Source organism: Pogoniulus pusillus, chromosome 26 (genome assembly GCF_015220805.1).
Source record: "Pogoniulus pusillus isolate bPogPus1 chromosome 26, bPogPus1.pri, whole genome shotgun sequence".
Lineage (NCBI taxonomy): Eukaryota > Metazoa > Chordata > Aves > Piciformes > Lybiidae > Pogoniulus > Pogoniulus pusillus.
Window position 1 is genome coordinate 6733222 of NC_087289.1, and position 20550 is coordinate 6753771.

At 43.2% G+C, this 20550-nt stretch overlaps 1 protein-coding gene across 11 annotated transcripts in view; it reads left to right on the plus strand.

The window, feature by feature from the left end:
* MCF2L2 (MCF.2 cell line derived transforming sequence-like 2) overlaps positions 1–20550 on the plus strand; it is a 177667-nt gene that overhangs the window by 29914 nt on the left and 127203 nt on the right. For all 11 annotated transcript variants that reach the window (XR_010307187.1, XR_010307186.1, XM_064165476.1 and 8 more), the window contains 2 exons: positions 6454–6537; positions 17198–17312. Coding sequence is in view for 9 of the 11 variants with exons in the window: in XM_064165476.1 (XP_064021546.1) it covers positions 6454–6537; positions 17198–17312 (199 nt within the window). In the remaining 2 variants the exon portion in view is untranslated. The remainder of the gene's footprint in view (positions 1–6453; positions 6538–17197; positions 17313–20550) is intronic.

Genomic DNA, 20550 nt, shown 5'->3' on the forward strand with positions numbered 1-20550 from the left:
ACTGCTTCCACAGGAGTCCGTCTCTCTCCATCCCTCCTCGCTGCCTCTTGTGAATGCAGCGGGACTGCAGAGAAGCTAGCCTGTGACACAAAAGAGAACACATGCTTGTGAGTGTGTGTGGTTCTGAAGGGGAGGCTTGAGTCTTTGCAGTGTGTTTTTGTGGCTCTTTCTGATGGACATCTGATCTGAGACAGTGGTGACAGCTTGGAGAAGACTGCTGGAGGGGTGGCTGGATGGATCTTCTCAAACAGAGAGGTCAGCTGTAAGCAGTGTTTGTTCTGTTACTGCGATGTATTTGAGTGCTGCTGGCAGCAGTGATGGCTGCTATGGCTCACTGTTTGTCTCCAATGGCAGTAACCAGGGAAATATTTTTGAGCTAACTGGCCTCTGTTCAGGAGTGAACAAGAAAACAGTTCTTCAGCTCCTGAGCCAAGTGGTCCCTCAAAAATTTTATGAATAGGCTCTGAAATTGTTTTACTGGGTGGAATAGCTCAGAGCAGAGCCAGTGGCTGGATTTGTTCTAAGACACTGTCTTAGAAACTGTGGAACTGTCTGCTGGCAAGCTCTGGAGAGGGAGGAATGAAGTCTGCCATACAGTCTGTCGTATCTCTTGATTACCTTAGTGTCCAAGTATTGCAGTGAATGTATTTTACCTTCACAGTTCACCACATGCAGTTTGTGTTATTCATGATGGATTTTAACATGACAGGGTGGAAATGTGAAACCTTCTTCTGCTGCATTCTGTTCTCTGAGCAGGAATTTGTATTCTAGGAAGCCAGCATTGTTGTGAAGCACAGGTTTTGGGAAGAAGGGAAATTAATTTTCCTTTAGCAAAAATTAGACATGAATAAGGAGATTTTACTACTGAGAGACTAGGCAAGGGGCTGTGTCATGCTGCTGCAAATCTGGATTAATTTCTTGAAGCTGACACTAAGATTACACCTTGGCCTTTAATAAATGTTATTAGGGAAGTTTCTGCTTTGTGGGAAGCAGAATGTAACATCCCTCCTGTCATTTCTCAGCATGTGCTCTATCAAATCACAGAATCACAGCACATTAGAGGTTGGAAGTGACCTCCAGAGATCACTGAGTCCAATCCCCCTGCCAAAGCTAGGGTAGTCCACACCAGAATGCATCCAGGCAGGTTTTGAAAGTCTCCAGAGAAGGAGACTCCACAAACTCTTCGCGTAGCCTGTTCCAGTGCTCTGTCACCCTCACTGTAAGGAAGTTCCACCTCACGCAAGGTCTATCTCCAAAAACCCCAAACTGAATTAATTTTGCTGAGCAAATGACGTGGCATGGTGTGTTTCCTTAGTTCTTTGCTGGTTATGGGTAGTTCATAATGGGTAGTGAAGAGCTGTTAATTTCTTATCTGTCTCTTACGATTATACAGAAATATTATGCCTTCATAATAGAATGGGATATGAAGTGACCTAAACTGAACAAAGGAGGTTCTCCTTCCCCTCTATTCCATGCTGGTGAGACCTCATCTTGAATACTGAGTTCAATTTTGGGTTCCCCAGTTTAAGAGGGACAGGGATCTGCTTGAGAGGGTCCAGCAGAAAGCTATCAGGAGACTGGAGCACTGCCTGATGAAGAGAAGCTGAGGCACCTGGGGCTTTTTAGTCTGGAGAAGAGAAGACTGGGAGGGAATTTATTAAATTTTCTTAAACACCTGAGGGCTGGGCAGGAGAGGTGGGACAGGCTCTGCTCACTTGCTCCCTGTGATAGGACAAGGAGCAATGGGTGTAAGTTGCAGTACAAGAGGTTCTACTTCAACACAAGAGAAAACTTCTTTACTGTAAGGGTCACAGAGCACTGGAACAGGCTCCCCAGAGTCTCCTTCCCTGGAGGCTTTCAAGGCCTGTCTGGATGTGTTCCTCTGTGATCTGTGCTAGATTGTGTGGTCCTGCTCTGGCAGAGGGGTTAGACTCAATGATCTCCTTGGGTCCTTTCCAACCCCTAATATCCTGTGATCCTGTGTAAACAGTGAGAGTACATGCTTTAAGAATTTTATAAGAGTTTGTACTATTTAGTTTTTTATGGGGATTACTAATTGAGTGTTCTTGGATGTGTGCATCAATGTCTGGTAGGTACATCCTGACAATAAGAAGTTATGGAAGTTCTTGAAGTGTGACTATAGATATAATCTCGTACACACCAGTGTGTTTTTGTAGCATGTACTAACAGTAAATCAAAATACTGGCTAATGGTCACTTTCTTTCCAGATCTTTTTACCCAATCATTTTAAAGACATTTTCCTCAACAAACAAATCCCCCCAAAACCCCAAACAAACAAATATAAAAGCCCCAACCAAAACCAAACCCACAGCCAAAGAAGGTGATGGGAATGTGCAGAGGAATCAGAGAAAGGGTGGGATTTCCTTTCTGCTTATAGCTGGGTTTTTAGTTCCTCTTTAAAGCAAACAAGCTGTAGCACAGCCACCTTCTATCTTGATCTTGCCATTTCTCTGTCTGGGCTGAAAGAGTAAACAAATCTTTTCCAAAAGCAAACGAAGGTCAGAAATGGTGAGAAAGATAAATGAAGAGAATTAACAGAATGAAACTAAACCCAAAAACTTCTTTCTCTGAGGTAATACCTTTGAAGCTCTTTTCAGCCTTCAGGAAGGGAAATATTTTGCTTATGGGTTTACACTGGGAATTCTGGTGGGACAGAATATTTTTCTAATCCTTTAGCCTGCTTAAACCTTATCAGTGAAGATATGCAAATTTGTCTCCTTAGTGTGTTTAATTCTTGAAATCTAATTTAGCTCTGCTATACTCCTATCTAATTGTGCTTCGTGGCAAGTAAAGGACTTGGGAGAGCTTTTGAACTGCAGGTGCTTTGCAACTTTCAGACTCAGCACTTGTGTGTTGCTTTTTGGTAGGCTTTAAATAGTAGGAACACATAACGTTATGCTATGTCCCTGCTCTTGGTATGAAATCTCTGGCCTTATGCTTAACCCTTTCTGACTCTTTTCCATCATATCAGCAGTCAGATTTTCCCACAAGGCTGTCAATCTGTTTAAAATGTTGTGAGGGTCACTTTTGCACAGAGTAGGAGAAGGCTTTGCAGTTTTACCAAAGCTTTTATTTCACTCCCAGCTGTCTTCCTCTCCCTTGAATTACGTATTCAGCTGTCATTGAGAGAATTTTGCCCTGGAAATTTGTAGCACATTTTTCCAAGATGTGTGATTTTGGATTGAGGTTTGAAGCACCCCCTCCTCTAGTCAGCAGAAGGCCAGGCAGTTGTATCATTCAGTCACTAAAAGACAAAGAAACCCCAGTGTCCTATTATGGCTGGTTGTCTTTTATGGAGCAACAGGCACTGCTGTGTCAATCTGCCCAGTGCAGTCCAATGTTTCACTCCAGCATGTCACCTTTTCAACACTATTGGAAACCATTAGTTGTCATTAGCATGTAAACTACTTTCCCTCTTCTTGAAGAGAGGAAGCAACAAGATCCTGTTCATTGTAGCTTTTCATCATCATCTGCTGTTGGCATAGCTCTGAAGGTAGCAGTCTGGGAGCTGTGCTCCAGGCCTGCTGCTGGAATACAGCTGTGGTAAGAAATAAAATAGACAGGCAAGTTTGTGTGTGGGGAATGCTTCATGTTCAAGAGAGGAATTATGAAGTGTGACTGAATGGCTTTCCCCTTAAAGATATGGCACAGTTGCAGGCAGCCTCCCTAGAGATCTGGAGGGAGGAGAGGCTGTGTCAGACAGATGGCTACAGTAATTGCTTTTTTTCTCCCCCTTGGTAGAAAACCTTGGGAAACAATACTGTAAGGCCTAATTCTTTTGCAGTGTAACTGGTCTCTACTAGGAACTGAATTCACAGTGATTTAAGAAGAGAACCAAGAGCAGGGTTTTTTTTTCTCTCCTTTAGTACCACATCTTTATTTAGATGTTAACTGTCCCAGCAATCTCAGTTAGCTCAGGTAATGTAGAGCTGCATGGCATGTGTAAAGATTCAACTTTGGTGACACATGTGGGAGATTGGTATTGTTTCCTATGATACTGTTTGATCAGAAAAGCTTTTCCCATTTTTAATTTGAGAAGCTATGTGTAATGGCCTTTTCAATTAAAAAAAATGTTAATACCACAAGAATAAAGACACAGAAGCTAGGAAATGCCTGAATCAAGGTTGCCAAGGTGTTCCATATGTTTTGATATGATCTTTAGCTTTCTATCAGAGGAAAGGACTGCTCTGAAGAGACCAGGAGAAGATGTTGTTATGCTCCTGAGGCTTGTGAGCTTTCTATAACTTTTCCACTGACTTTTGTGTTTTGACAAGATCATATATGGACATTAAGTCACGAATCTACGTGTAAGATGCTGTTGTGAAGCTATTCTGGCATGTAGTTTTCACTGTCGTAGTTCTGGTATGTTGGAGTGGATGGGGAGAAGATACAGTGGGTTTCCTACAAAGGCTCTACCTACCTTCTTCTGTGTTGTGATCTCTACTGAACGTTCAGGGTTTGATGCAGAGAATAAGCCAGAAATCTAAGTTGTCCCATTATGACTTTTGAAACAAATAGTTCTCTTCCCTACCTACAGCCCCCACCACTTCCTGAGATCCTGAGTCACATTGGTCTCATATGTGTATATATATGCTGTACCTGACCCAGTCAGACTCAGATCTTGGACAACTCCTGGGCTTCATTCAGGTGATGAGAAAGGTGGTATAAAATACATTTGGTGACTAGGAATCACACATTAAATACATGAGCATAGTGCACACACTGATAGGCAGTGCTCTTGGACTGTAACTGTGTGGCACAGTGTTCTGCAGACCCTCAGTCCGGTTACTTGGAACAGTGTATCTCTGCTCAGAGTGAAAATAAACCAGTGTCTGTCCAAATCTTAGCTCTGCTAACTCTGTGGAACTGTGTATACACATGAATGACCCAAGCAGTAGATTGAAAGCACTGTCAACACCACTGAAACTAAAATCTCTGGCCGTGATGTTGCTCTTAGCCATCTGCAATGTCAAGAATCAGAGAAGCTGATAATGGGCTGCATATATAGGGTGGAAAAGAAGGTCTCCAGTCAAAAATATCACTCATTCCAGTTTTTCTTTTCCCCATATTAGTTCAGAGAGAGAATATGCAGAATCAGCCCTCTTTTTCTTTTTTTTTTAATTGCTTGGAATTACTGCCTTGTTTTCTGTATCAGCCAAACTCTGTGTAAGACCTTTCCACATTGATTGTCATCATCTGTCTAGGAGAGGGAAATGGCACAGCTTTTCAGTTACTGTTTCTCAAGGCATTAGTGAAGAGTTTGAAAATGAACAGAAAAACTTTCCAAGTGACATTGTGTCTTTTATAACCTAAAATCTCTAGTTCTGGAAAGGATCAGAGAAGATATCTGAAAGCAAGACACGGAGGTATTTCAGGCAGCACACTAGGATGCAGGAGAAAGAAGCCAATTTCTAACCTCTCTGACCTCCCTCTCTATTTCTGGACAGTTTGTTTAAAATTGGGTGCACCAAGGCATTTCATTGCATTGACATCAGTGAAGATCTTGATGCTCAAATAGGGCAGCTACCTGCCTGTGCTCAGATCTGAGGTCTATCTGAACCCAAATTTCTTTCTTTCCACCTGTTGTCTGGGTAGTTAGAGGTAAGCTGCACTGAGCCAGGACTGATGCTTGTTCTGTAGCTGTACAGTGGCTAAAGGCCTCATTACCGCAGGTGCTATTGTAACAGAACCTTCATCCTGCCAGTGAGCTGGCAAATATGCCCTCATAAATGTTGCTGGTCTAGTCTGGAATGAAGAGTGGGGAGAAGAATTGGGTGCACCTGTTACAGGAAGATCAAATCAGCTCAATGTGAAGTTGTAGTTGCTGGTCACTGAATAGATCACGCACAAAAATTGTGGCAGTTTTTTGCCAGTTGCTTGCCAGTGTTTACTTGAAAAGAACAGGCTTTGTTTTAAAGAGCAAGCCTCACAGCCCCTTATTTCCTCCTTGGACTATGTATTTGCTTGTAGCGGAAAAAGCATCAGCAAAGGAAACTGTTCTGGATTGGTTGGTTACACAAAGTCCTCAGGCAGAAACCAGGGAGTTCTGGGCGGAACATGGCACTGTATCTGAAATAGACTTTATGGTTTCAAAGCTGCTTTATGTGAGAGGCCAAATGAAGTGGCTTAATATGGAGCATGAAGTAGTAAGGAGCAGGCTGTCAGCTTGAGCAAACCTGGCAAATGTGCTGGAGCTGGTTTGTGAAAAGCTCTCTCTGAAATAATGAGGCAACAGATAAAGTAAGTAGACTGAAGATGAGACTCTAAGTATCATAAGCTTCTCTGTGGCAGTCATATAAATCTGAACCAATAGTCAAGCCAGGCTCTTTTCCTTTGAGTGTCATTTTTGTTTTGCTGGGTTCTTAGAGGGTGGAAAAAAATGTCATTAAGGTTTTATTAACTTACTGAAGATTTCTGTTTTCACTTGCACAGATGAAATCATGCAGCAGGAGATACGACCGCTGGTTGCAGTGGACATAATAGAGCAGCTCCACAGGCAATTTGCTATCTTATCAGGTAAGAAATTGCTGTAATCACACTCTGGGATTCTCTTGGAAACTATTGGAATCTGTCATGCTGTCTGTCAGCCTTTGGCTCTGTACAGCAGTCACAACAGTATTTTTATACTGCTGCTGAAAAGTGCTTGTACAAACATTCACAATGTATGCAACTGATAAATCTCAACTTGCTGTGCTTGTTTTAATTAGGGCAAGTTAATTTTCCATGCTCTCCACAGTGGACTGGGGTGGGGGACAGCTTTAGAGGGTAAGAAATTAAACAAATCTTTCCATACAGATCTTTGCACAATGTCCCAGCATCTTGCTTATGGGAAAAGATTTTGGTCTATCAGTGAGCTATTCATGACCTTCCTCCTCTTCCTCATTTGCCTTTGTTTTAGAAATGATTCATTTCTGAAATGTAAGGTTTTAATCTTATAAAGATTTGATTATTACACATTCCTTTGTTTGCCTGAAGTTTGCAATCACACAAAGTGACGCAGTTCCTGCCCTGTAAAATAGTTGATATTAAAATATTTGCCAAATTATTTAATGCACTTGTTTCTGTAGGTACTGTACGAGAGAAATCCTTATCAGGGTCCTGGAATGACCTCTGCTGTTGACTGTGTGGCCTCTGGCAACTCCTTTTGGCTCTGTTTCTGCATGTTCTGCAGATAAGGGAATTAATAATTTGATTTCTTTCATACAGTAGCATGAATTTGTTCAAAATACTGAGAGATTCTTAAACCAGGGTACTCTTGGATAGTCTGTCCCTCTCTGCATGGTGAAGAGCAGCAGAGGGTATACAAACCAGGGTCTGCAAATGCAACTCAGCAGGCCTGGTCTTTGCATCTTTGCAGTCTTGAGCATCTCCCCTATGGAGAGAGACTGAGAGACCTGGGGCTCTTTAGTCTGGAGAAGAGAGGAGATCTGATCAACATCTTTACAGATGATGTCTGAGGGGTGGGTCTCAAGTAGATGAGACCAATCTCTTTTTGGTGGTCTGCAGCAATAAGACAAGGAGTGTAACTACAAATTGGAACATGGAAGGTTCCACCTCAACATGAGAATAAACTTCTGTACACTGAGGGCGATGGAGCACTGGAACAGGCTGCCCAGAGAGGTTGTGGAGTCTCTTTCTCTGGAGACTTTCAAAACCTGCCTGAATGCATTCCTTTGTAGACTACCCTAAGGGATACTGCTTTGTCAGGGGAGTTGGTCTTGATCATCTCTGGAGGTCCCTTCCAACCTCTGATGTTCTGTGATTCTGTGCTGCATCTTCACATTTTTAAATACACTCCAAGCTGCCAAATTAAATCTTAAGTTACTCACAATCCTTTATAGAGCTCTAAATATTAAAACTTGGTTTTTGAAGGTTTCCAGGTAGCATCCGTGACAGTTTCATAAAATCAGTAATTGTTTTGCATTCAGCAGAGGGTATTGTCAGCAGGGGTGAAAACAGCTGCCAACTCATCTGCAGCGAAGCATCTCATTGTCACATCTTACTAGAGTTCCCAGCCCACTACTGTGCTCAATGCAGGGTAACTAGAAAATGCTAGTGTAGTCACTAGCCTAAGGCAAACGTTGTGGCATAAGGTTGCAGTATTGTCCTCTGGCTGTCCAGGAATTCACCTGCGTACCATGTGCTTACTAGAGTTCTGCCATGCCAGACAGGAGAGGATAGTGAGTAACTTGTTGAGTGCTCCACATCTGATTGCTGGAGAATACACAGATGCCACAGCAAGGTCTCAGAAGCATTTGTGGTCAGGGAAACCTGGGGACTGATTTCCCTTACCATGACAGCTGTTTAACAGGGGGAAATTACTGATGTGTAGAAGTTCAGTCTCTTAATTTGAGGGCTATTGTCAAGTTTGAAAATAATTCTCACTTACAGAAATGACACTTGTGGAAAGTGGTTTACTACATAGAAAAAAACACAAAGGACATTTCCAGTACCAGTTAGATTTAAACATGACACAGAAATACTGAATGTAAATACAAGAAAGTATGTTCATATTTCTTTATGGACTCAATATTTCAGCAATGCCTGTATTCTCATCTGCTCTTTTAGCAAATGCAACTCTCCATGTTTGATCTAATTCTTTTATTCTCAGAAGCAATGAAGAAGATGTTTAAACAAGGCTATTTAAACCTAGAGGTGCTTAAAGACTTGTGAAATAGCTCTTTATAGAAGGCAGGGCTGAGAGGCTTCTTTGTTAAGAATGGTATATAACTGGTTCATCAGTGTACAAGTGCTAATAACAAATACCAAGTGTGAGTGGAAAATGTGCCCTCATCTACAAAAATAACAAATCTAACTTGGAGAATTTTCAGGCTTATCTAAAATCTCCTCATTACAACTGAGAACCTAATATGAATCAGGGCAGCGTAGATCACGTTTTCTGGGGTGATTTCAGTCTGAAGTTTACAGCCAAATTTGGAAATTTGAATGCCTCTGAAATCCCCATGGCAGCCTGGGTAAAGATCATGAAAGTAAAATCACCTCCTCAGAGATCCCTTTAGCCCAGTAGCATGTTCTGACCACTGGTGGGTCAGAGGTAAGTTATAACAACAGAAATCTTCCTTACTGTCCCTTTACTGCCTCCTGCAAACAGAGCTTTAGGTATGAGTCAAGAATGACTATGCTTTGCAAAAATGCATTTTTCTAAGTAAGGGTAACTGTCTTTTTCCTCTAGCAGAAGATTGGGGGTTTTGATCCAATGAAAACAGATCGGGGCACTCTCCTGTCTCATTTCAGTTATTAAAGTAATTCACACATGAATGACCTCATTTGATTTGAACTTTTGGGTTTTTTTTCCCCCGTCAGACAGCTCTTCAGCTTTGCCTTAGAGCATGCTGCTTTTCATTAGGCAGAAGCAACCACAAATATTTTGGTGCTTCAATGCTTGCCTACATGAAGGCTGAAAATCTCCTGATACTTAGCCTATTTCCTGGTTTTTCATGGTGATATATTCCAGCTCAGTAGCCACAGTCTGAAAAATAGCCATCTGTTCTTAGGGTCCATCACTGTGGGCAGAGAAAGACACTCCCAATTTGCTTGTAGAATGTTTTGGGCATATTAATATGTTTTCCTGAACAATTTCATAGATATTATACATACTGGTTTGTACTGGTTGGAGTTATTTCTTTGATTCTGCAGGCTGCAACCTCTGGAGGGCAGATAGCCACCTCCTCCATGCACGCACATGCAAAGCTCAGAGGATGTTAGCAGTGAGTCTGGTCTGTCCTACTTCACAGCCTCTAGTTTTATTGAGCTCTCTTGTTCAGTCCTGTGGGTCCCAAATCCATTTCTCCAATGATAATGAATGTGACTTGTTGACTGTTGCAGAGTTTGCTATAAATTAATATTTGGCTAATATCAGTTTTTTATTAACAACTGGTGGCTGAGGCGGATGTAGTGAAACCATAACAGTCGCTTGCAGTGAAACAGAAAAGACAGTAGAGTGATTTAAGTCAAAGCCTCTTTGTTTTCTCCGGACTTGACTCATTAGAAACACTTTCCTCTACTATTGATGTGAACAAGCCTCTTAGAAGAGGCTCAGCAGATGGCAGGAATCAAATAACAAACTTAATGAGTCTGGTGTTTGACTGTGTCAGTGTCTAGCTATAATGAATGTATTAGATAGTAACAGCATTTTTCATCCTGGCCCTCTAGATACCAGACTAACCAAGACAATTCCAAGAACAGGGAAACTCTCAAAAGCCTTCTCTCATCCACTGTGGTCATGGAAAAGACTGCAGTGTAGAGTGACAATATCCTTAATTACATAAATTCTGTTTCAGTCATCTCTTTTTCCATGTGCTGATCTAACCTTGCTTAACTTACAAGATGTGGTGGAGTGCTGGTTCTTGTGGTTAAATTGTAGTTTTGAAAGCACTGCTGCCTCTTTACTTTCCCTGAAAACTGAACTCCCAGTTATGGGATTACAGCTGTGACAACACAGGAGTGCACAGCTATGTCTGTGTGTTTCCTGCAGCTGTCATGGAACTAGATCACAAAGTTGGGTAGTACTGAAAACCTGGCTATTCTAACACACACCAGTTTTTACTGAAGAATGGAGAACCACTGGCAGAATACTGTTCCTGCCTTGCTGACAGATTGATAACCCTCTGTACCAGTCTGCTCTTGGAACTACTACTGCCCTCTCCCTTTATCTGCAGCTTCACAACCTGCTCTTATCTGTAAGTACTCTGCCAGAGCCCAATCTGCCATTTGCAGCAGTAATGAACCTGTTACTAAATCATGAATTTATTGGGCAAACTGTCACGAAGTGTATTAGCAGAGATTCATTTTCTTTGTGTTCTGCTCCTGTTAAGTCAATGGACTTCAGTAGATGGCAGACTGCTCTGAAAATGGTAACTGACTCCAAAGCTAGTTTATTTAATTTCCAGAGCCCGGAGGGTATTTGACCATCTGCTTCCTGTTTAAACTGAGCCTCTTGGAAAACCTGGCCTGACCTTGCCAAAAGGACAGTTTGGAGCTTGTATAAAAATCCAGACCCAGGAAGTATGTTCAGACTTTCATGGGGAAATCAGCATTTATAACCCTTAATCAACGTGGAAACTCAAAGCGACAGGGCATGGAAGAGGCAAAGTCTGACCAAGGCACTGAAACTTCAGTAACTCTTCAGCAGTCTGACCTAGGAGACAAATTGTACTCAGGCCTGCTATGACTAAGGGAGCTCTCTGCATGTGGGCAACCTCAAGCAGTTAGCCTGCACATGTCAGCAAAACCTGAAAGAAAACTTTCCAGTACTAACTGATGAGTTGGTGTCTGTGGCAGGCTGGGGAGGTGTGCGCTGTGAATGTGCAGACAGGCTTGTGGAACTTTGCCTGCCGAGAACCTGTGTATTGGGTTGGGGGATTTTAGTGCTGGGTTTTGGTTTGTTTGTTTTGGGTGAGGGGGCTGGAGGGGGGGTAGGGGCTTTTTTTCTTTCTTCCTGTCATTCTTTCATTCTTTCTTTTGTTCTTTCTTTCCTGGAGTCATCATTCTTGGTAAGCTCTAGTTAACAGACTTTGTAAAGTTTTACTGGTGTTGCAAGAAAAGCAGCTGCCAGTGGAATAATACTTCAGTGTAGCCCCTGATCATCCCCCCATGGATGCTTTTGTTCCCTGGATAAGAGGCATAGGTGGAACAGGATTGTGGAGTGGGAGATTTCCTAGGATCCCCGTTGTATCCAGGAACTTGGCCTGCAGTTTTGGTTGCTTACTGCTATGCACATCAGTCATATCAACATGCTCTCAGAATTCAGCACTCACACCTCATTTGTCAATCACACCCCTTTTATACTGCACAGCAAAATTACATTTTCTTTCCTGCCATATCCCATTCTCCCCCATGTATATTCCTCTCCTCAAATACTTCAGCTGCTTTGTTTCCACAGCTGAATTCTGGCCCTATCTTCACTGCTACAGCTAGACAGGCTTCATTGGCAGCTGGAAAATCCAATAGGAGTAACTATGAATGCTGCTTTTTGTCCTGGGCCTAGGGGAATTGGCACATATGAGTGAATGATGGTCCCATTACCATGCTTTGTCCTGCCCTGATGCAGTCTGTGTGCCACCTCTTCTGTGATTGTCCCATTACCATGCTTTGTCCTGCCCTGATGCAGTCTGTGTGTCACCTCTTCTGTGATGGTCCCATTACCATGCTTTGTCCTGCCCTGATGAAGTCTGTGTGCCACCTTTTCTGCTTTTCTTTCCCTTACACATTCACTCTATCCTGTCATTAGGTTCTTCCTCTCTTTTTGCTCTTGGGCCGCAAGTGAAGAGGGAACGAGCAAAAGGCTGGGGCAGAAAATAAAGTGCCCAGGAAAAGTAGGAAAGGGATGAGGTCATTCTGAGTGTCAAACCAGACAACGTGCTAAGCAAGCTGTATCTTTTCCTCTGAAGTCTTGCCTTTTTCTAGACAGTCAAGCCTTCTGCTCCTCCTGATGTCTGCCTCATTTGTGTTCCAAGTTGTTGAGTTTGACACAACTTCATGTATGACCTTGAATGTAAATGATTTACCCGCTTGCTGATAATCTTCCTATTATCATACATCAAAATCTTTAATCAGATTGCCCTTCCCTAAGCAGCAGTGAGTCTGTACCATCAACACAATGAGTTTGGTTTAGATGCAAGGCAAGTTGCTGTCCACAGAGGAAGAGAGCAGAAAGGAGATGGAGTTCCGTCAATTTCCTTTAAGAAGTCTATCAGAGTGGCATCATATGTTGGGTTTGTGGGTACTGTCTGGGAGGGGAGATCAGATCTGCATCAAGAGATGGCAGACAAAATCTGGTTGCGTTTCCTCTGCAGGCAAATCTGGTGTTAGATGTCAGAGCAGCCTAGAATCTAGCTGAAGAGCAGTGACCCACAGCAGACTGCCAGTGGGTGATATCTTTCCACTCAGGCAGGGTCAGAAGTCAGCCTCGTGTTAGTCTAGCCAAGGCATAGACCTGAACCTTCCCTCCTGCTTGCTGAACCTCCAACTGTAGTGATTGCTGTTTGCAATGTCCACTGCCACCAGCTGCATGTTACCTGGCATGGCACTGGGCCTGGAGCTTCTTGGCTGCCAAGAAGGTTGCTAAAGGTGCGGCAGAAGATGTACAAAAGTAACTAAAACAGCTTTGGTGAGCTGATTCTTTGGTTTCTTAAGCGTTTGGAGCTGCCAGAAGGTGCTGGACATGACTGGATTCCTTCAGGAGTACTGCAGAGTGGCATCTAATGGTGCCTGGAGGAGCTGCAAGGCTTGTGCATTGCAGGAAGACAGCAGTCAGGCATGACCGTGCCCCTAATCCCTATTTTTCCATATATCTTTGTTTCTCTTCCTGACTGCACTAAACTCAAGTTATTGCTCCCGTGGGGCTCTTTAGCTCAGCTTGTATCTCACATTGCTCTGGCTTTTCATCAACCTCCTTTGCTCCTGGCACTCATTGAACCTTTTATCTTCCTACACAGTCACTGCTGAATAGAGCAGATGTGCCCTAGGTGGCCATAAGGTAACCTCTCAGGTATGTGCTGTGTTCATGTGCTTGCTCTGTTCAGCTTTTTTTTCCCCTGCATCACTCTTCCTGCCCTCATTTTCTACTTAAAATGACATTTTTCCCCTTTTTTAATTTTTAAAAATCCTACTATTTTACTTTTTCTTTTCTTGAGGACTTTTCTTTTGGAGCTGCTGGTAGTTGTTCTGTTCCATCTGCCTTACTTATGGTGAATTATGAAGTTTTCTATTCAGAAATGGATTTATTTCCATAAGGGATGCTCAGGAGCCATGGGGGCTATGCAAGTGCAAGGGTCATGGAGAGTGCTCAAGGCCAAATTCCATACACTTAGCCCTTATGGCTGTGGAACTGGCCAAAGCACTGGCAGCTGCCTAGACAGCAAGATTGATGGCACAGAAAAAAGAGCTGCAGCTTGTCAATCCACCTTCTGCAGAAATTTACATAATGCAGCAAATCTTGGGTTAGTGTTAGGGGGAAAAAATGGCATTAACATTTAGATGTATGGAACTTCTTTCTCATCCAGAGGAGAGTTTTCCAGATACCTTTATACTGCTTAACACCCACTCATACTGACTTGCTAGATGTGTGAATAAATGGACAGGGATCGGTTTCCTTTGGAACTCAGCGCCATGGATTAAGTTTAGCCAGCACCAAGCAGCTGCTCACTGACTCCTTCTCCTCTGCCACCCCACATTGAATCAGGAGAAATAAAGTAAAACTAGTGGGTTGAGATAAGAGCAGTTTGATAACTGGAATAGTAATAGTAGTAGTAGTATTTAATAATAATGATGATGATGAAAATGGAGTTAACAAAAAGAGAGAGAAATAAACCCCAAGGCAGATGAGTGAGATGCAGTACAACTGCTCACCACCCACTGACTCAAACCTGAGCAGTGGTCTGTCCTTCCCAGCCAACTCACCCTGGTTTATGTACTGGAACATTGTTTTGTGGTACTGCTAGTTCAGGTCAGCTGTCCTGGCCATGCTTCCTCCCAGCTTCTTGCACACCTGCATGCTGACAGGCATGGGAAACTGAAAAATCCTTAACTTAGGATAAGCAGTACTTAGCAACAACTAAAACATCAGTGTGTTATCAGCATTCTCACACTAAATCCAAACCACAGCACTGTGTCAGCTGCTAGGAAGAAAACGAAGTCTATGCCAGCTGATTTCAGACCACACAACTATTATTCAAAGTTCAGATGTGGGCAGGAACAACCCATTCATAACATATTTGTGTTGTTATATGTCACTCAGTACTTCAGACATCCTTACTTTTTCCTTGTCACAGTACTTAACAATTTCTGGTCACAAAACTTCCTTAAACTTCATCCTTAATTCACGGTAAGGTAGGATCTGAGAGTTTCCTTGTTTATGTCCTTATCTGAAATATAGGTGTATTGAATAAATGTTTGAGTGTTCTTCTGTTTTGGTTGTAGCAGGAAGTGCTACCTTCACCTTGGAGAATGAGATAGAACCCAAGAGCTGTGCCCTAGTCAGAGGCAAGGAGCTCTTGCATCTTAGTTGACTGCACAGTCTGAGGCTGCTCCTAAGTGTTCATCTAGTTTTGTTGCCAGTGGTGAAGGGAAGAAGATAGTATTCAGCCTGCTTACATTCATTCCTTGGATAGCTTTTCACAGGAGAAGTTCCTGTGACAAAAATGCACACTCTCATACAGTGTGTCATCAGCTCACCTCATCTAGCTGGTTGCGCTAGAGGTCAGAGAAGAGCACATATATCACAGAACCATTGAGACTGGAAAAGACCTCCAAGATCAAGTCTGGCCTATAAACTAACACCACCACATCAGCTAAACCCTGCCACCAAGTGCCACATCCAATCTTTTCTTGAAGACCTCCCTGGGCTGTCCATCCCAGTGCCTAATTATCCTTTCCATGAGGAAGTCCTTCCTAATATCCAACCTAAACCTTCCCTGGCACAGCTTCAGGTCATGCCCTGAAATCCTCTGGACTCCTGAACGGTTAATACCAAGCACCTTTCAGGGATTCCAGTCCAAGACACTAAGCAAATCCCACAAACCCAGGGTCCTTCTGTGGGGTTTACAGTGGTAGTGAAGTGCTAATAGGAGCTGCTCCTGTAGAGAGTGATCAGTAGTTCTGATGGACACATATGAATTATAGAATTATAGAATCAACCAGGTTGGAAGAGACCTCCAAGAGCATCCAGTCCAACCTAGCACCCAGCCCTAGCCAGTCAACTAGACCATGGCACTAAGTGCCTCATCCAGGCTTTTCTTGAACACCTCCAGGGACGGTGCCTCCACCACCTCCCTGGGCAGCCCATTCCAATGCCAATCACTCTCTCTGGGAAGAACTTCCTCCTAAAATCCAGCCCTAGACCTGCCCTGACAAAACTTGGGACTGTGTCCCCTTGTTCTGTTGCTGGTTGCCTGGGAGAAGAGACCAACCCCCACCTGGCTACAGTGAATATGGATGCAAGAGAAGATAAAACGGACACAGAGACTGGGTCAGGAGGAGCATTGGGAGTGCACAGGAAAGGTGTAGTTTAAATCAAAACAGGCATTGGAGGTGGAGATCCAGGGCTGTCTTTATCTTATGCACCATGGGGCAAATATTGCTGCTCTAAACCAAAACGTTCCAGGTAACCACCATCCTCCCATGCACAGTATCTTCACATATCTGAAGTAGATTTCACATATACTGAAATACCGAAAGCGTGGTGCCCAGCAGCCGTGCGAGCGTGGCTAAGAGCATCCACTGAATCGCTTGGCTATTTGACGAAGAGACGGCACTCAAGCAAATGCCTCTTCCTGCCGTTGCTGCTTGTGCCCAGGAGATGTCACTAGGAACCTGTGACAAACCACCCTAGCTGGGTGCCTGCCTGCCTGGGGAAAGCCTGACCGGCTTTGCATGCCAGCAGATTCTTTGTCACTGCTGACGGCAGACAGCGCAGCCGGAGTGCCCTGAGATCAAGCTGCCGTGCATCAGCATTTAGCCTTGTCCCCAGGCCAGTGCGGAGGTCAGGGTGGAAGCAAAGGCTCTGCTCAGCATTTGATATCCAGTTCTGCGCAGTGTGAACGATACTGTTCGTTCTCTGTATGTTGCCTGAAAGCCTTTTGAATCTCTGTGAGCCTGTTCTCTCCCTCACAGGGTGAGTTCAGTGGATGATCTAACACAGAGACTTATTTCAGATGTAATTTAAAGCAGTAATCAACTTTCGGAAAAGAACGTGGGGACCAAAAGTAGTTCTGATAAAGCCACCACATCCCCAGATGTCAAGAAGAAAAAGGGTTTCCTTGTTCAAAATGCCTGTTTTGTAGAGCTCTGGCTTTATGCAAACACTGTGTTCCTTAGTGTCCCAGCTCTCCATGGCCGTGAAGCACAGAATGGACTTTAAATAATCCATCTGAGTCTGGAAGTGCTGGGCAGAGGCAGGATCAGGGCTAGCAAGAAATCAGCTGGAAATGGGAAATAACTTAAGAAAGTGCTTAATCACAATTCTACAAAAGGCTCATGAAAAAGCTGAGAACATACTACAAAGGCTGTAGTCTCAGCTGGAGTAAGCTGAGGTAATGAAACTACAGTAATATCAAATGGGAAGCTGCTCAGTTGTGTCCTGGATCCGTGTGATCTCCATTGAGATATATGCCAAGGCATAAAATCATCTTCTAATCTTTGCACCCTTTCTTTGCAGGAGGAAGAGGGAAGGATGGGGCACCCATTATAACCTTTCCAGAATTTTCAGGATTCAGTGACATACCTGATGAAGATTTTCTGAATGTGGTCACATATCTAACCAGCATTCCCAGGTGAGGTCAAGCACAAGTGGCTGTTGATTTCCTAGTGAGCTCTCTTGCCTCAGTGGCTTGCTGCTTTTAGTGGTGCTGCTAGAATGTACTGGTGACTCTGTATCTGTCCAGACAATATCAAACTTTCCAAAGTGCAAGGGGCCCTAGGAACAACTTATATCATTTGCACGAGAAAGAAAGCCTCACATAGGACAGGTTTTCCGTGCAAAGCTTGACCTAGATTCGAGTGGTGCTAGATCTGAAGAACAGCGGTAAAGAGAGCAGATCAAAAGGGAGGGGCCATTTGTGACAACTCGCAGGGGCACTGGGTGTAACAAGGGAAGGGTTGCACCTGTAAGGAGCCAAACTTACACAGCTCATGTTACTGCTTATTCTCTGAGTGCATCTTTCTGTCCAAGCTCTCTCTTTGCTGAAAAGGCAAGCTAGGTGCCGTGTTGACAGGATTCTGGCAAGCACCATGTGCTTTCTGGTGCTTCCTTTATTGGGAGATTGCTCCACAACTGTTTTCCTTGCTGTTTGCCTGCAGCTGAGCAAGGATAGGGAACAAAGTCACTTCCACTGCCCTGATTAAAAGTGTTAAGGCATAGCTGCTGAATTACTTTTTGTTTATCCAAAAAGAGAGCTTAGTATTTTTTCAGTCCCCTGATCCTGTCTCTGTTTGTGCTAGTTAAAAGCACAGCAGAGAGTTATTATTTCCTGTGGTCTTGTGCATAAAGGTGCTTAGAGGATGATGAGGGCAAAACGTGCCTCCTTCAAGTTTGAGTAAGACGTTTTCCAGCTCCACCTACATATATTCCCCATACTCAGCTGCCAAAGCAAGCTGAGAGAAGCCACACACTGTGAACTTAACAGCTTCATTGTTTCTGCCTTCTCTGTAGGGCTTTTGTTCTGCCAGGAGAAACTCTGTCTTAGGTATTTCTTCATTCCCTTCAGAACTGGAAGGATGACCAGCTTTGGGGCAATAGTAGCTGAGAAAAACAAACCAAGTTTTCCAATTCTCTGTATTTGGTGTGCTAGTGGATGATTCCCAGTAACATTGGCACACAGTAGGGAATTAGCACAGTGTATTGTTGCTCCAGTAGAAAAAAATGTTTTGTGCTGCTTCAGCTTGTGTCAAGCCAAAAATGCAAATGAGTTCAAAAGAAATCAGCCCAATTCATGAGGAATACCTCCATCAGTGGCAGCTGAACACAATGACTCAGATGCAAACTCTGGCTGAAGAAATCCACATATTCCTTAATGCTGGGACTTGAAGAAAAAGATAGTTCTTTTCACTTTCCTTCTACTCTTGACTCAGAATCCACTACTTGTCAACGCTGGGGACAGGGTACTGGGCTAGGTGAAACTTCACTTTGACTCAGTTTTGTGTTTTCTTTTCCCTGAGGAATCCCAGAGCAATGTGCAAACAATGTTGAATTAAGTTCCAAGACTTTGTAATACAGTCAGAAGAGTTGCAATATGCCCATTTTACAAATAATGAGGTATGTGTGAGTAGTGTCTTACAGTACAGACAAGTGGTTCTGCATACCAGCAGTGGTTTTACTCTTAGGTTCAATCACAGATCAAACCTTAAGGATGTGAGTTTTCTAGGCAGCTTGCAGGTTTCTGTTACAGTGCTTTTAGAAAGATTGCCCATGTTTCTTGAGTCACTGTTTGAAACTTGCCACCGTTCCTGCAAAGGGTGAGGGACAAAGATGTTAATTTAGAAGAGGAAGAAACTGCACAGCAAGTTTTTGTTGTGTGGTTTATGACATAATTATTTGAACTGCAGTCTTAATGTGACATAATTAGCGGACCTGGGTGCAGCAGAGCCTCATTGACCTGTGGCTGTCTCTGCAGTTTCTGTCACACATCTCAGCAAGCAGGAAAAGGCCTGCATCTGTTGCTTTTGTTTATCAGAGAAAATACTTCCTACTTCATAGCTCAGTGAACCAGAGTAAACAGCATCATTTTCCAGGCAAATGCAGGGAGAATATGTGTCTTTTGTAGCATTTGTTTCTGCATGTCCTATAGAATAAGATTCTTACTAATTGTAGAGGTAAGATGTGTGACTGCAGATGATATAATTAAGTTAGTAGCTTTCTAAGTCCTGCTGGAATGATTGATCTTATGTTCCCATATAGCAAAACATTGAAAAGATGAAGATAGACAGCAAATGTTATTCAGAGGCACAGGCATGCCTTTGTCTTTGATGCTGCTGAGCAGATTTGCTTTATCAGCTGTGGCATACCACAGTATTTTGTGGTGAGCTGGAAGTAAACCTTGCACTTCTGGGATTTAACTGCTCTCAAGGATGGAAGATCAGACCAGTGAGACTTCTGGAATCTGATTAATTTTCCCTCTGATTCAACACCTGCTTATGAGAGTGCTCCACCAAAGGGATCTACGTACAGATTATCCACAAATGCCAAGTAAGATGATGTATGCATGTTCATACCTCTGTGCATTGCACATTTACAATAGATAGTTCTAGAAAACCATTTTTCACTTACTTTATAGCCAGAATTCCTTTCTTTTCCAATTGATGTGGATCAACTGCTTTGGTAAATTTGTCCTTCTATTCTTTGAAAAGAGGTCAGGAAATTTGGCATCTCCTGGCCTGTTTGAGGGCTGAATGGCACAACTCTGATGACTGCACAGTTTTCCTTCAGGGAAAGGGAATGTCTCTGCCAGACATCTGTAGAGCTAGGCAAATATGCCAGAACTTGGAGGTAAGCTTGATGTCTATCTGCTGTGCAGAACTGTCTTCAAATCTCTCTTCTCAGAGAACTGGAGAAACCTCATTGCAGGGATATTAGAGTCCTGACATGAAGAAAACATTCTTAAATTGTGTGTGTGTTTGTTTTAAAGCAAACTCCCTCCCTCTGGAGTCACGAGTGGAGTTTCTCAGCTGTGCATCCACTTGTGCTGACGTTGCCATCTTGTCTGGGATTCTTCTCAGGGCTGTTTGGCCGCATGCATCCCTCAGTGCCAAAGGACATTTAGACCTTGGTATGGCCTTTCAGCATGCTGACTGAAATAGGATCACTTGCTGACACTCTTTCTGTTTTCCTGGCTAAATTTAGATTTAAATCAGCTCTGTCTAGTAAAAAGAAGCCAAATAAACAACATAAAAATATACAAATAGCATTGGCTTAGTGAAGACAATTGATACCATCCTGAACATCAAGGTGAAAATCAAGGAATAACATTGCAGAAGGCCTAGGTCTAGCTTTGTATCACAGTTACAGGCCCATTG